General features: G+C 42.9%; 7 protein-coding genes across 7 annotated transcripts; 5 read left to right on the forward strand and 2 right to left on the reverse strand.

Moving 5' to 3' along the window:
• Window positions 1-309: 309 nt before the first annotated feature.
• PEX21 (Pex21p) lies at window positions 310-1,284 on the forward strand (the record flags this gene model as incomplete). Its single annotated transcript, XM_003644585.1, has 1 exon — window positions 310-1,284. The coding sequence occupies one exon, from the start codon at window positions 310-312 to the stop codon at window positions 1,282-1,284; it is 975 nt and encodes a 324-aa protein (XP_003644633.1).
• A 249-nt stretch (window positions 1,285-1,533) lies between these two features.
• TDA11 (Tda11p) lies at window positions 1,534-2,964 on the reverse strand (the record flags this gene model as incomplete). The annotated part of the gene is made up of 1 exon (XM_003644586.1): window positions 1,534-2,964. One exon carries the CDS (start codon window positions 2,962-2,964, stop codon window positions 1,534-1,536), a length of 1,431 nt encoding a protein of 476 aa, XP_003644634.1.
• Window positions 2,965-3,226: 262 nt separating this feature from the next.
• Ecym_2061 (uncharacterized protein) lies at window positions 3,227-7,315 on the forward strand (the record flags this gene model as incomplete). Its single annotated transcript, XM_003644587.1, has 1 exon — window positions 3,227-7,315. One exon carries the CDS (start codon window positions 3,227-3,229, stop codon window positions 7,313-7,315), a length of 4,089 nt encoding a protein of 1,362 aa, XP_003644635.1.
• A 226-nt stretch (window positions 7,316-7,541) lies between these two features.
• Window positions 7,542-8,045, reverse strand: Ecym_2062 (uncharacterized protein; the record flags this gene model as incomplete). Its single annotated transcript, XM_003644588.1, has 1 exon — window positions 7,542-8,045. The coding sequence occupies one exon, from the start codon at window positions 8,043-8,045 to the stop codon at window positions 7,542-7,544; it is 504 nt and encodes a 167-aa protein (XP_003644636.1).
• A 296-nt stretch (window positions 8,046-8,341) lies between these two features.
• Ecym_2063 (uncharacterized protein) lies at window positions 8,342-10,519 on the forward strand (the record flags this gene model as incomplete). Its single annotated transcript, XM_003644589.1, has 1 exon — window positions 8,342-10,519. The coding sequence occupies one exon, from the start codon at window positions 8,342-8,344 to the stop codon at window positions 10,517-10,519; it is 2,178 nt and encodes a 725-aa protein (XP_003644637.1).
• Window positions 10,520-11,074: 555 nt separating this feature from the next.
• Window positions 11,075-11,572, forward strand: Ecym_2064 (uncharacterized protein; the record flags this gene model as incomplete). Its single annotated transcript, XM_003644590.1, has 1 exon — window positions 11,075-11,572. The coding sequence occupies one exon, from the start codon at window positions 11,075-11,077 to the stop codon at window positions 11,570-11,572; it is 498 nt and encodes a 165-aa protein (XP_003644638.1).
• A 1,447-nt stretch (window positions 11,573-13,019) lies between these two features.
• MIC26 (Mic26p) lies at window positions 13,020-13,688 on the forward strand (the record flags this gene model as incomplete). The annotated part of the gene is made up of 1 exon (XM_003644591.1): window positions 13,020-13,688. The coding sequence occupies one exon, from the start codon at window positions 13,020-13,022 to the stop codon at window positions 13,686-13,688; it is 669 nt and encodes a 222-aa protein (XP_003644639.1).
• Between the last annotated feature and the right edge of the window lie 247 nt (window positions 13,689-13,935).

Here is a 13,935-nt window from a genome sequence, read left to right on the forward strand (position 1 = left end):
GTTTCAATTCCCGGCACTTTTCCAATTTTTACTTCCCCCGGACAGAAGGACCTTGTCTTCACTTCTCTCTTGCTGCGGTATGATGATTCTTATAACCGAGAGTTTCTTGGCGTTTGAGAGACCCTAAAGAGTCATATATACATATACATATATATATATATATATATATATATATATATATACGTATATATATATCTATACGACCGCACTTGGCTCTGAGTTTACGCTAACGTTACTTAAAGGAAGGGACGAAGATAGACTTGAGAAGTAGCAGAAGAGAAAGACGGAAGAAGGAAGTTAACATTGAGGATGTCGGTGTGTCAGGGCAGTGCTATGCAGAAGCTTATTGCAAAGGCGGATAATCAGAAGACGGTGATTGGACGGGTTGGTGCTGTTCCCGGAATAGTGCAGGGGGGGCGAGATGCTCCACAGGTGGTTAGTAATGCTGAGGAAAGGTTTTTGCAAAGGAAAGAGGTGGGTGGTGGTAGTATGAACCCATTTACGGCTATTTCGCAACCACATGGTATACTGATGGATGTGGACAGGCAGAACGTACGAGGAACGACCAGTATATCGTCAGGGGGAGGGAAATCTATGGAGTGGATACAGCAATTCCATGGGATGAAGTTGAACGATTCTACGGAGTTTCAGAGGGATTACAAGCAGATGTATGCAGATTATGAGCAGCAGCAACACAAGCAGCGTGAGTTTGCAGTGAACTCTTCAGAATCAATGTTTTTGCCGGCGCAAGGTGTTGGTATGTCTTTTGTGCAGCAGCAACTGCAGTTACGACAAGAGCAGCACCAGCAGCACCGGCAGCAGGAGTTTGAACAACTAGAAACATTCTTGGAAAAAGAATTTGAGTCCTTAGAATCAGAACTGCAGCAGCAACAGTCAGTTGACACCGTGGATCCCGAACAGCTTGATGATGCCCAGCGAGAGTTTCAAGAGACGGCAAAATCTGTGTACTCGACTCTCTCTTCTGAAGAGCATCAAAAACGGTTTCAAGGTTCCAAGTTTCTCGGTCTGATGCGCAAGATCAGTGATGGTGATGTCACGTTGCGCAAGCAAGTTAATAGCACCTACACGGGGTTGTATGCACCAGTTAGTGGCATCACTGTAGGGAATGAGTATTGGCCGGTGGAGGATGAGACGGCAGCGTCTGCAAGTGCTTCTGCGGACCAGAGGCACCCATTGGCGGTACAGCTGGAGGATATTTTAGACGGTATTGAAGATCTGTCAGGTTTATCTTCCACAGAGGCAGCGATAAGAGTCCTGCACTAGAAGCTTTAACCAACCTGCATATGCATACTGCTGATGTATATTATTAGCATGGATGATGACGAACTTAACGATAACTACTAGCCTAGCAAAGAATAACAAATGATGGCAACGGGCCTGAAATACCCAGTTGAAGAGACGATTACAAAATTAGAAAAGTATTGGTTGATTGATGTCTATAAATCATTTTAAAAGTATATAATTCCATCCATTTCATACATAGTTTTGTATCTCAACGGTAGAGTCTGCTGTTCAGGAACCTCTCTTTCGAACTGCGTAGCCATGGTGCTCGGTCCTATCGATAAAGTATGGCTTGGAGACTACAACTCCACGATCCATCATCAGTTCATTGACAAGTTCCGTATCTGTATCCTCGCGTTCTTCTCGCACAAACTTCAGAGAATCAACGTGTCTCGTATGCGCTGGGGGAGGACGGCGCCATTTGGTAGCTCCTATCAGCTCTATGTCAACATTTTCTTTACGTTGCTTTTGAACTTGGGATGCTCCCCCATTGTCTGAAGATGATAATGATGAACGTTCGGCGCCCAAACCAAGTAAACCAGCCTTGAAATCCTGAACAAGTCCCCAGATTCCTTGCTTTCGTTCCTCTGAAAGACTGGCAGCAGTCTCAACTGACGTAGGCGTCGTCGTTAATTCGTCAAATCCAAGCCTCTTTTCAAGACCATCCTGTAGTATCTGGTCAAAGTCGTTCAAGAAAGAGAGGGACTTAGCCCACACAGATTCTGGTTTGGTAGAAGAGGAAACACTTTTAAGCGACGATGCCCTCTTAATGTTGCTGTTACTGTGCATCTGTGGTCTACCGCTCATTAATCCTTCACGTTCTGCTGAGAGACGCGAATCAAACTGGATAGGAGAGACCCCATTGTACTGTGGGGTAGGATCCAACACTCTAGATACCCTAAGCTTCAGTTCCTGAAGTTCGCGAGATTGGGTGACTAAAGCATTTTCCTCCAATGTTAAATGCCGCTTTAAATCCTCTATCGTTTTGCGCCGCTCCAAAAGTTCTAACTCCTTGGTTGCCAACGTTTGGAGTAACATCGACACATCGTTTAACATCTCATCCTCCGACGTTATCGATGCTATGCTACTAGTTCTGGAATGCGGATGCGGTGAATACGTAGACATCCCTCGCTGATGATGATAGCTATTACGACCGCCGCCGCAACCATTGTTCCCTGTTGTGCTTCCGCTGGCCCCACCACTACCCACCGTCCCATTGCCCCCACCACCACCACTTCCTCCTCCAACGGTTCCTGAAACGTCTGCAGGAGGTGATATAATAGACTGGATTAAAGAACGCCGTTTAATAGAAGTATTGCTTCTGCGCATCCTCCCGCTCCCAGGCACCATCCCGGCCATATCACCGTCCTTCATTAAAGGATACTCTTTGTCACCAGACCTCCTAGGACTCATCTGCCCCTGCTCCAGTACTCCCATACCTTCTGTACCTTCATCGCCTTCCACAACCTCCAAAACCCCCTCACAGGCTTCTACAACCTCTACCGACACCCCCCCCTGCGGCTCTCTCTGCTTCCTCTCTCTTTTTGCACCGTCGTCCCAATTTTTGCTGTCATCATCGCCTGCACTATTCTTCTGCCTTTGCGGTCCAGTTGTGCTCCTATCGTCACTCCAAGAATACCGCTTCATCCTATCCCTGCCCATCGACGTTCTTGCTACTTTCTAATCTATAGAAACCTCCCTCAAGTGCCTCTTGAATGCTCTTTGCTTTGCTATTTCAACGATGATGTCTCGTGGTGAGATGCTTAAGAATGCTTCTGGCCCGTCTGAGTTAGGGTTTTTTTGATCACCATGAAAAATAAGATGCATCCCTTTTGAACAGCAATTCACTACTTAACAGTTGTACATAAAGGAAACAAACCGAGGCCAACATAGGTAGAGACAGTATAGGGTGTTGTTATCTGCCATGGCACCTTTCAAGTTTGGCAAGAAGAATGCCAAGGAAAAAATAATGGCTTCCCAGGTTTCCAACCAGAAGATGGTATCTACCAATGTTGGAAAGGACAGTGGTGAACGTCAGAAAATAGCTACGAATTTGAGTAATAAGTTTAATGGAGGGAAAAATGGTACGGTTGTAGGTAATGGTAATGGTGTTGGGATAGTTCGAAATGGCCAGGCGGCTGTCGGAGGTCGGTATGTGATTCCAAACGCGCAGGAGGGGCCTACACAGGAATATCAAGGGAGTAATGTGCACTATAAGGAGACGCAGCGGCAGCCACAACAGCAGCTACCACAACAACAACAGCAGCAGCAGCCAGCGGTTGGTGTAATTTCGTCAGCGGTGAATAACGCGAACTACCAGCCCGTACAACAGGGTCAAATGCAAAAACAGCCTTTTGTTGCGATTGCGGGGAACGAGGAGAAGGACGAAACCCCTTGGAACCGTGTGAAGCTTTTACAGTCGCCATTTCCTAGATACCGGCACGTTGCAAGTTCGTATGCGTCCGACTCGAACGAAGTATTTGTTATTGGCGGGCTACACGACCAGAGTGTTTATGGTGATACTTGGATTATCAAGTCACACGAAAATGGGAATAAGTTCACATCGAAGACTGTGGAAATTACAGAGACAACCCCTCCTCCCAGAGTAGGGCATGCTTCAACTCTATGCGGCAATGCGTTTGTAATTTTCGGTGGTGACACGCACAAAACCAACGCCGAGGGGTTGATGGATGATGATGTCTACTTGTTGAACATCAATTCGCATAAATGGACAATCCCTAGGCCTGTTGGCCCACGGCCTCTGGGTAGGTATGGTCATAAGATCAGTATTATTGCTACCAGTCAGATGAAAACTAAGCTATATGTGTTTGGTGGTCAATTTGATGACACTTATTTCAATGATTTGGCGGTGTACGACTTGTCTAGTTTCCGTAGACCGGACTCTCATTGGCAGTTCTTAAAGCCTGTTAGCTTTGTTCCTCCGCCGCTAACGAATCATACAATGGTGTCTTATGACTACAAATTATGGGTCTTTGGTGGCGATACTCCACAAGGGTTGATCAATGAGTTGTTTATGTACGACCCAACTACAAACGACTGGTCTGTCGTAGACACAACAGGTGTGAAGCCACCACCTTTGCAGGAGCATGCAGCCCTGCTATATAAAGACTTGATGTGTATTGTGGGAGGGAAGGATGATCAGGACAATTATTCACAGGAAGTCTACTTTTTGAATCTCAAGTCTTTCAGGTGGTTCAAATTGCCTCACTTTCGGAGCCTGGTACCATCCCCTCGTTCTGGTCATTCTGTCACCTTATTGTCAAACAAGAAGCTACTAATTATGGGTGGTGACAAATTTGACTATGCTGGGCCTGGCGAAGGTGAGTTTTCGACAGCGGATCAAGACCTTGGGGAAGGAACTATTCTGTATACGTTGGACTTAACAAACCTCGAAGACTATTGTCCAAATGTGTTTGATACATTGGTAAGCTCTCCACCACAGAGAACTTCTAGCCAATCCACGTCTGTTTCGACAAGGACGACTAACAATTCTGTGACCACACCAATGTTGCCTAGTTCGGCTTTCACACCTTCCACTTCACCTTCACAGTCTCGCCAAAACCCTCATATGAACATTTTGTCTCCAGGCAGGGATGATCCACAGACAGCTAAAGGTATTGATGGACAGACTCAATTTTACGACCAGCAACAAGCTGCCTCGGCCAAAACTCCGCAACAGAAACAACAGCAGAAAATCAACCAATATTCACAAGTCGATCAACAAGGGAAGCAAGGCGTGCAGATAAATAAGCACAACAAAATTCAAAATTCCAAACAGTCTCAGCCAGTTCAGGAACAGCGCACTCAACAATCAAAATATGATCGCACAAATAATCATTCTATCTCGTCCTCAGGAGGCACACAACAGAACCCAAGATCTCCACTTACTGCTGTTTCGGAGAATAGTGACGATGAAGTAAACTTTTCTTCTATTACCTACTCTCAAGGTCACGAAAAGACAAATAAGCGTCTCAGCTTCTTTGGGGAAGAATATGATGATGGCGAACTAGGTATTGGTATCGTGGGTAATTCTCCTGCGAGAGACGACGTTCGTAAACAATCGGTCAGTACCAATAATATGTCCGGTCGTAATAATGGAACACCTCGTAAGGATTCGAACAATTTCACTTTGGAATTACCAGGTAGCTTTACTCCTAGTTCGAAAGATAATGCTACCCGCTCTCCTAAAGACGTGCGACACCTTTATGATGATGGTATGCCAGGACCATTCACACCGGAATCTCCTAGAGGGCAACTTACTGGTGCTCTAGAAGAGGAATTAGACTTTTCTGATGGCACGCCGATTGTTCAGCCTTCTCATAACGTTGAAACTTCTCGTAACGTTAAAGGTGCTTTGAACGGTAATATCAGAAGTCCTTCGCAATCTGTTGAGCGCAATTCCGACAGGCCTGATGTTAGTAGAGAATCCGCTAAAAGCGTCTCTAACGGAAAGGTTAAGGAGAAAATTGGTGAGCTGACTGGCGTTGAAAAATCCAACATGACCCCTAAGTCGACAACCAAAGATTCGCCAAACAGTAGAGAAATGCAAAGGATCGTTTCTCCCAAGTCTGCGCAGAAACAAGCTCCACGAACATTTGCTTCACCAAGTTTGTCCCATCATCAGCCCTCAGGAGGTGGCCCTTTAAACTTTCCTTCGAGAGTTGCATCATCTGTAGGAGCCCCCAAGTTATCACAAAAGGATTCGTCGACACCTCATGGCTCTCAACCCTCCCAAAAAGAGCAGCCTGAAGTAGCTACCACACCCAAGTTGGCAATACGTAGAGATGTATCCCAAGGTTCTAATAAGGCATCCGTAAAAGACGGTGAAAACCACGAGCAAAATGGAACAGCAGAATATGCATCAGCCTATGTACCAAGCAAGAACGAAGAAGTTCGCAGAACTGCCAGTGCTTCCAATGAGTTTGTGATGCAGCTTCTTGAGGAGTTGCAGGAGTTAAAAGCTCAGACAGAAAAGAGTGCTAGTGAAGCAAGCGATCGTATCCGTACCTTAGAAATCGAGAACTCGAAGTTGAAGGCTTCTCAAAATTCTTCCGGTAGTAGAAGTATCTCTGGGGCTACTGCTGATGCTGGTACTACTGCTTCAAGGTTTCAAACTAACTTAGAATTACTGAAGGCCGATAAATCTGTTTATGCAGAACGTGTTGACGAACTGGAACACATTCTGGAGAGCAATATATTGGATGCTGAGCGCCTAAACAAGATAATTGAATCACAATCTCAGATGATCGACAATTTTGGTGATGAAGAACGCAGCCGTTTGGGCAAGTACGATGAATTAGAGAAACAGTTTGAAAGTTTAAAGGTCGAACATGAGAAGCTAAAGGCTCAGGATAGACAATCGTTGAATGAGGTACATGTAGATATTAAATCACACACCCAGAGAATGAATGAGGTATTGTCCCATTTGAAATCTCAACAAGGAGACGATAAATCAATGGACCATGGGTTCGATGGTGTAAGGGGGTTGGAAAAACATCAGTTAATCATCGACAAGCTTTCCAAACAAGTTGAGGATGTTCAGAAGGAAAATATGGAGATCACTACTCTGCACGAGGAGCTACTCCATAACTACGAAAGTCTCCAGAAAGATTACGATTCCATTAGCGCAGAGTTATTAACCAAACAAAACGAGATTAACTATCTTGAGAAGAACTACAAATCTAGTTTAAGTTCCGTTACTAATTCAAGTAAGGCTCTCCAACTCTCCCAACACGAGCTCGAAAAGTTGAAGCAAGAAAACGTCAAACTCAGGGAACAGATCGAAGACTTTACTCTTTCCCCTTCAACAGAGCGCGGTAACTATAACCACTCCAAGTCGGATGACCCACCAATGTCTTCCTTCAATAACGCTCACTACGATCTTAGAATCAAGGATTTAAAGGCTGAACTTTACATCACGAGCCAGGAACGTGATTCCCTCAAGGACGAATTGTTGCAACTAAAAAAAAGACTCATTACTATGGAAGATTAATAATTTAATATATATATTATACGTTGGACCTGTGATGGAACGGCATACAAAAATCCCTCTTCCCTTCCAATAATCAAATTGTAAAACAATTAAGACTACACATAACTATATGTATCCGAAGAACCAGATATACAAAGATAGCCAAGTTGTAAACGTTAGTTGTTTTTTGTATTCATATATAAACTTCTACCAGAATTTAATTTTAGTTCTTTGTCTGGTGTACCTTTTAGCCACTAGAATATAACATCTCAGGTAACGGACTGCTGTGAGCCGCCGCTTCCGCTAAATCTGAATTAATAATCTCACCTGAAGAAGAACTCTCAAGAACCAACGAATCCTGCCCAATAAATAACTCGCTTTGAAGAATAGATCCATGCGATCCACCTTTAGACAGAGACACTGACTCGCTGTTAAGAATGCTTCCAGCTGAAGTTTGCAGTCCAGCTGATCCAGCTGACCTTAACCCATTGTACCGGAAAGACGATATTGTCGTACCTTGGCTTCCCAAAGACCAGTCATACTCCAACCTCGCCCGCTTCATCTGAGGTTGGATTACCGTTAGTTCATCCTCAATTCGCCTCTTTTCAACTGCTGACCGTTTGATCCTCTCAAATGTGCCTTCATCAATACGTTTGACACCGTTGTTGTTCATTTGAAATAGCTCCTGTACGTCCTGCGGCACTCGGTATTGCGTTACAAACTGCCTGAGAGTTACAATATTACTTCCCATGTCTGCCGTGTCCTCTAAACCTCCTGGATGAACTGTTTTAGAGCTTTGGAATGTATCCTTTAGTGTGGTCAAGCATAAGCTTTGTTTACTATGATTAACGTGGTACAATTGACGTTTATCTAAGTCGACGATAAACCGGACTCTTTACCCGGACGTAAAGGTGTTCCTATGTCTGCGATTAAAGCAAGATCGATTCCGAAGGGGCACTTACTGCGGTCATAAGATTACGATATGAAAGAGTTATAGTGGTGGTCTAAGAGCATATCAGGGTAGTTTATAGGTGTGAACAGGTACAGATGACGGACGCTGAGGCCTCAACATTAGGTTATGTGCAGCACGTGTCATTTCAAGATCTGTCCCCAGCGGTGGTGGATGAACAAGTATCCAAAATGAAGAAGTGTCAACAATCTACCGAGTTCAGTTCAGCACTGATGCATATTCCTCCGCAATATAATCCATTCTATGTGGACCCTTCGTTGACGCGGGGGGGGAGATGTTCAGTTCATAGCAGCGGAACAGCAACCAAGGGACCGAAGAATCCGTCATTGAAGCCGGACTTATGGTATTCTTCGCAATCACAACAAGAGGTTATGGAGGCGTATAAATTTATGTATGAAGAGAATATGGTGGGTTCCAGTCGTAGAAAATCGATATATGTTTCTCCTAGGTCTTCAAGGAGTAATTCTCTGACACGTACAGCCCCTTCTGGTGTGAAGATGCCCCCTCCACCCAAAGTGTCTATTCTTAAGAAATGTGAGACTGATCAGCAGGTTAAGGATTTTGATATAACGAAGATCGATCCCAAGGTGGAAAAAGAGATAACGAAGCTTACGGAGCAGAACACAGAGAATAACGCAGAGGCTCGCGATGGATATACGACGTCCGGATTTTCCAACTTGCACGAACTAGAGGATAATATAATGGGCGGTGGTACCTTGGACGCTAAAGCGGTGTGTACTGCAAGAAAGGATATGCCAAAGGTTCGCAGAAAATCATACGCGGAAATGAGTAATGCCGAATTGGCGAAATTGGAAGAGAGCTTCTTACCTCGGCCAGCCTATGGTGATCTGGATAAGTTTGATTTTTCTCAACAAAACAAGCTGTTTATCGGGCAAGAGACCTCTAAGAATGTTCAACGTCAGAAAACGGAAGTCAATTCACCGGCTATTCTTTACCCGTCTAGGCCATGTGTTTCTTATCGCGCTGTTAGTTGTACAATGGCCCATCCGGCCTACCGTACATACGTAAGCGACCGGTGTGGATCTAGTACCCATGAGACACTCCGTACTGTTGCGTGCCATATCAGCGGCCGTCAGCACACGTGGTCTGCTGTTGATTGGTATGTTCACCGTTTAGCGCAGAATGGTGATCACTTAGTGATCTTGGCGTCTCTCCCCAGGTACGAAGAGCATGTTGTAATGCCTCCCCAAGTTGGCAAAAGCAGAAAGCTTTCATTTGAAGTCTATAAATTCGAACAAGAGAAAAGGCCATCAGTTAATAGCCAGACTCCATGTAGCAATATTAACAATGTCAACGAATTGGAAAAAGTCGGCCTGACTATTTTGGAGCTCGACAATCTTGCCAAGGAAAAATGCATATCGGTGTTGAAATATTATGCAGGCCTTTGTAGGGACAAAATATTGAGAATCACTGTTGAATTCATTAAGGAGGATTCCAGGATGTGCTCTATCGCGCAGGCAACTTCCTTATACAAACCAGAACTCCAGGTTATATCTACAGTTTCGGCTAATATCAACACAAAGTTTCGTAACGGTCATGTGAGATTGCCCAACTTTATGATTCGTCATTTCTCTGTGCCCACTATTGTGGTTCCTAATGAGTTCATTAGATTGGGAGATGTGAGCAGTCACAAACCTTTATCGGACAACAAGAGTGCTGGTGTCCAGTTGGATAAACTTGATTCTGTGGTGGCAAGAACTAGTAAGAATCCTTTTGATTTAATGGATGCAGATGGAGATAGCAATGAAAGTGGAAAATATAGCGACATCTCAAGTAAAAGTACCCCTCAATCGGATAATGATTCTGTGGCGGGTTACTTCCCAATCGATCCGGAGTTACAGCGTAAACGAGAACAATTTAAATCACTTGGCTATATTCCTCCTAGACCTTCTTATTATGGGACACATCAAGATCTTTCAAACACATCGTCAAGGAGTAGTCGCCGTCCGTCAAGGGTGAATTTTTCCACTTCCGACATTTATAAAGTCAAGTCAATGATCAGTGATGATGTTTCAACTGATTCTGCAGTGATAAGGAATTCAAAATCCGCTCAGCTCAGTAATCGTGCTGGAGCAGGTAACAACTCATCCTCAATTTCTAGTTCAATTTCAAAGAAATCTGCGTCCGTTGTATTATCCCGAGATTGCAGTTCAAAGAGTGAAGGGTTCTCTCAAAAAACTGGCAAAAAGAAAAAGGGACTTGGTAGTTTATTCAAAAAATTAAAGTTTAAATGATTATGGATATCTTTGTTGTAAATTATGTTTTTTTATTCTTAAATTATCTTCAAAATTTAAAAATACTATGACCATTCGCCAACACTTCCGATCGTGTCAATAACCGCCATTTCTAAGCACCATTTTCATACAGGATTTTGACTTGGGGATATAAAAATTTAGCTGACGTCCCAATAAATGTACCTACTATTTTTAACTTTCGGTGTTTTCGGGTCTAGAAGTTCGTTTATCATACGGTAGCATTTTAATTGTTTCGGTGCTATAGTATATATAATATTAATATAATAAAGAGAATATTAGGTAGTATAGTATAATTATAATATTAGCAAAAGATTTTGTATGTTGAAATAGTATATGATATGACAAATATATATATGAAGGTTTCAACTCTACCAAAATGATGGCATTCCGAACGACATTGCAGAGATGCGCATCTGCATATATCCCGCTTCTAAAGAATAAAGACTACATACATTCATCAGACATCAAACACTGTTATTTCTGTTCCTCTGGTATTCCATCATTCAGCGTAGATCGTCGCTATCAACCAGATTAATGTGGCACACTGACGTCTATGTGACAGATACGACGGGACCACGCATCTATAAAAAGAGCACACATGCTTGTATCCCAGTTTCTGCGCGAATTGAACAAAACATTAACTTTGAACAAAACGTTCTTCCTCATAATTGTTTTAACATGCTTTATAACAAAACAGATCTAAAGACATTTAGCTGGTCCATTATAAAAAATGAATCCCTAAATCCACGACAAATGACTTACGCTCTATACCTACCCCAGTGTCAAAAGGGCAAACCAACCACAGAAACAAAAGACAATGTATATGTACACACCTCGAATTCTGATTACGAGGCTGATATCGATTATAATTCAGGGTCCGATTCAGCCGCTTCTGTATATTCACTACTCGGAGTTTCTCCACTCCCATCGCCCGTTAATGATTCACTTATTCCATGGGAAGAGTTTATTAATGAGATAAAAGACTTTGAAATTTGGCTTCAAGACTCCCTCGCATATGAAGAGGATACTTAGAGATGGGCCAAAATGCCATATGTGTATTGGAAATGGTGTAAATGACACCGTTATTCCAAAAAAAAAAAAAAAAAAAAAAACAGGTATCTCATTTTACCATATATAATTGAATATAACTAGACCAAAAAATTATACATACCATTTAACTCAGGTTTTACCAGTATACATTCCGGAGTATTGAAAATTTGAATTAGTACTGTGTACTTCCCTTCTGACATTGCAGATGTCAGGGTTATTTAAAAGTCACCTGCTTTTTTTATTTTTCCGCACACCACCAACCTCTACGCCTGTAGGAAGTTTTTAATACGAAGAGTCGTTTGTGATATGGTTAGCCGACTAGTGTCTGTCTGAGCTATGTGTAATCATGACGTTGTGACTTTTTTACATATCATTATTACGTTTAACAATGGGGATCCCTTATGGGGAGGCTGATTTCCCAAAAATGGGAACCAACGCAAGTCCCATATCAAATGTGTGGTAAACCGATCCTAATTATTCTTTGTCATTTCGATTACTGGGAAACCAAAATTCGCAGCATCAATCAATCACCTCAGTCCTGTCGTTGTTCCCTTGTACCGGATCCCCACGTTAGGGGTCCAACGCACCACTATATCGATATGGACTAAGTTCCAAATTATCTGGGGTACAACGGAATAGTTTTAGTTCCTTTTTAACATCCCTTATTCTTATATAATATTATCGTATATAAAGTTTTCGAAGCTCTTCTGGTGAACATCATTAGGGCACTTAACATTGTCCTCTCCTCTCGGAGCGTGTAAGGACGACTGACTATACAAAGTAAAGCAAGTAAATGACATTGTCTCTTAGCCTGTGGAGGGCAAGGCAATCTAGTAATATCAAGAAGGACCAGAGGGTCCAGGTGAATCAAGAAACTGGTGCGAAGGATGAACCAGCTGACTGTATTTTTGACGTATTCACTTCAACCCGCAGTATACAGGTGGTACGGTGACATCACGTGGTGAGTGAACGTGTTTCCTAGTGAAGTACTCCGAATGGTGCTAGAAACATGGTCTACAGTTGTTTTGATTCAGTTATGCAATGTTAGATTAGCATTATTCCTCGGTTTATGAGTTTTGGTTTTGGTTTTGTACCATGCAGTGATGGTTATATAAGACTATGCATGGTTTTCTATAGTTTGTAATTTGACGGTGGGTTTCTATAAGTTTTTGTAATGTTATATTTGAATGAGTTTCAGTCACTGGAACGGTCCATGGGACCCGTAGGGGCTGGTTTTGCTTCATTGTGAGGTGGTTCATATGTCACATGCTTGGTATATACGATGGGGCTTTCCCAATCAAAGTGAAAATCTATTAAAGTTGAAGTTTTAGCTTTTAGTTCCCTTTTTATTGCTGCGCTAACAGAGACAATAAGTGTAAAAGTTTGATTGGTACATAAGAGGGATCATTAAAACGCTCGACTAACGTGGATGGCACCAGTTAACTTTTATCGTGAGTGTGACTTAGTTGCTGAGGCGATTATTCCTCCCGAAACGGCTTCGATTATCTCTTCGGATGCATACGAAGCATCCGCTAAAAATGTTGTTGATGTTTTTGGCGAAAACAGATTGGTTGATGGTATATCAGTTAGGACGCCAGGTTGGCTGCTGAGCTTCTTTAAGAACTCTAGAGATGCTACGTTTGGTACTGTGGAGGCAGGTTTGAACAAGGTGGATGCCGTGTCTAGAGGATACTATGCACGTGAACGGAAAATTACATCTACGATTGCTAATCTACACTCTGATCCGAAGGAAGAGCTATTTCCAGGCTTCTGTTCTATATTGGTTGCTGGGTTAGCAGGGAGTATCCTGGGAAGAAGAAGGGGGTGGGGTTTGAGGGTCGCAGCTCCTTTGGTGTTAGCCATCGGTGCTTTTTCTTATACATTGCCAACTACGTTCCAAAATTCCAAGAACTTGTGTTATGACTTAGAGAAGAGCAGATTCCCTAGGTTCGTGGAAAAACAGGGCACTGTTGTAGATAGCACTAAGAAAGCTGTTTGCTTCACTGTTGATGCTTCAGTGAAGACTTATCAATCGGCCCAGCGAATTTACGGGAAGGTCACGAAGGTAATAAGGGACTGGACTGGTCTGAACATCTGACATGTTTATAAGGAGGAGCCATTAAGAGCGAAAATAAAAAAAAACATATCGATATATGGCTATGTGACGAAGTTTAGAGTGTTGATCTTTGTTCGAGTAGATGTTTTCACTGGGGGTTTGAATTACGGCCTCTGAAATCCTTTTTGCCAGAATGATGAAGGCGGCCCAACTTATATAACCTTCTTGTTTGCCGACAGTGCCTGTATATATGTGTATGTATATATCTACATGAACATATGCTTATATG

The sequence above is a fragment of the Eremothecium cymbalariae genome, chromosome 2 (genome assembly GCF_000235365.1).
Source record: "Eremothecium cymbalariae DBVPG#7215 chromosome 2, complete sequence".
Taxonomy (NCBI): domain Eukaryota; kingdom Fungi; phylum Ascomycota; class Saccharomycetes; order Saccharomycetales; family Saccharomycetaceae; genus Eremothecium; species Eremothecium cymbalariae.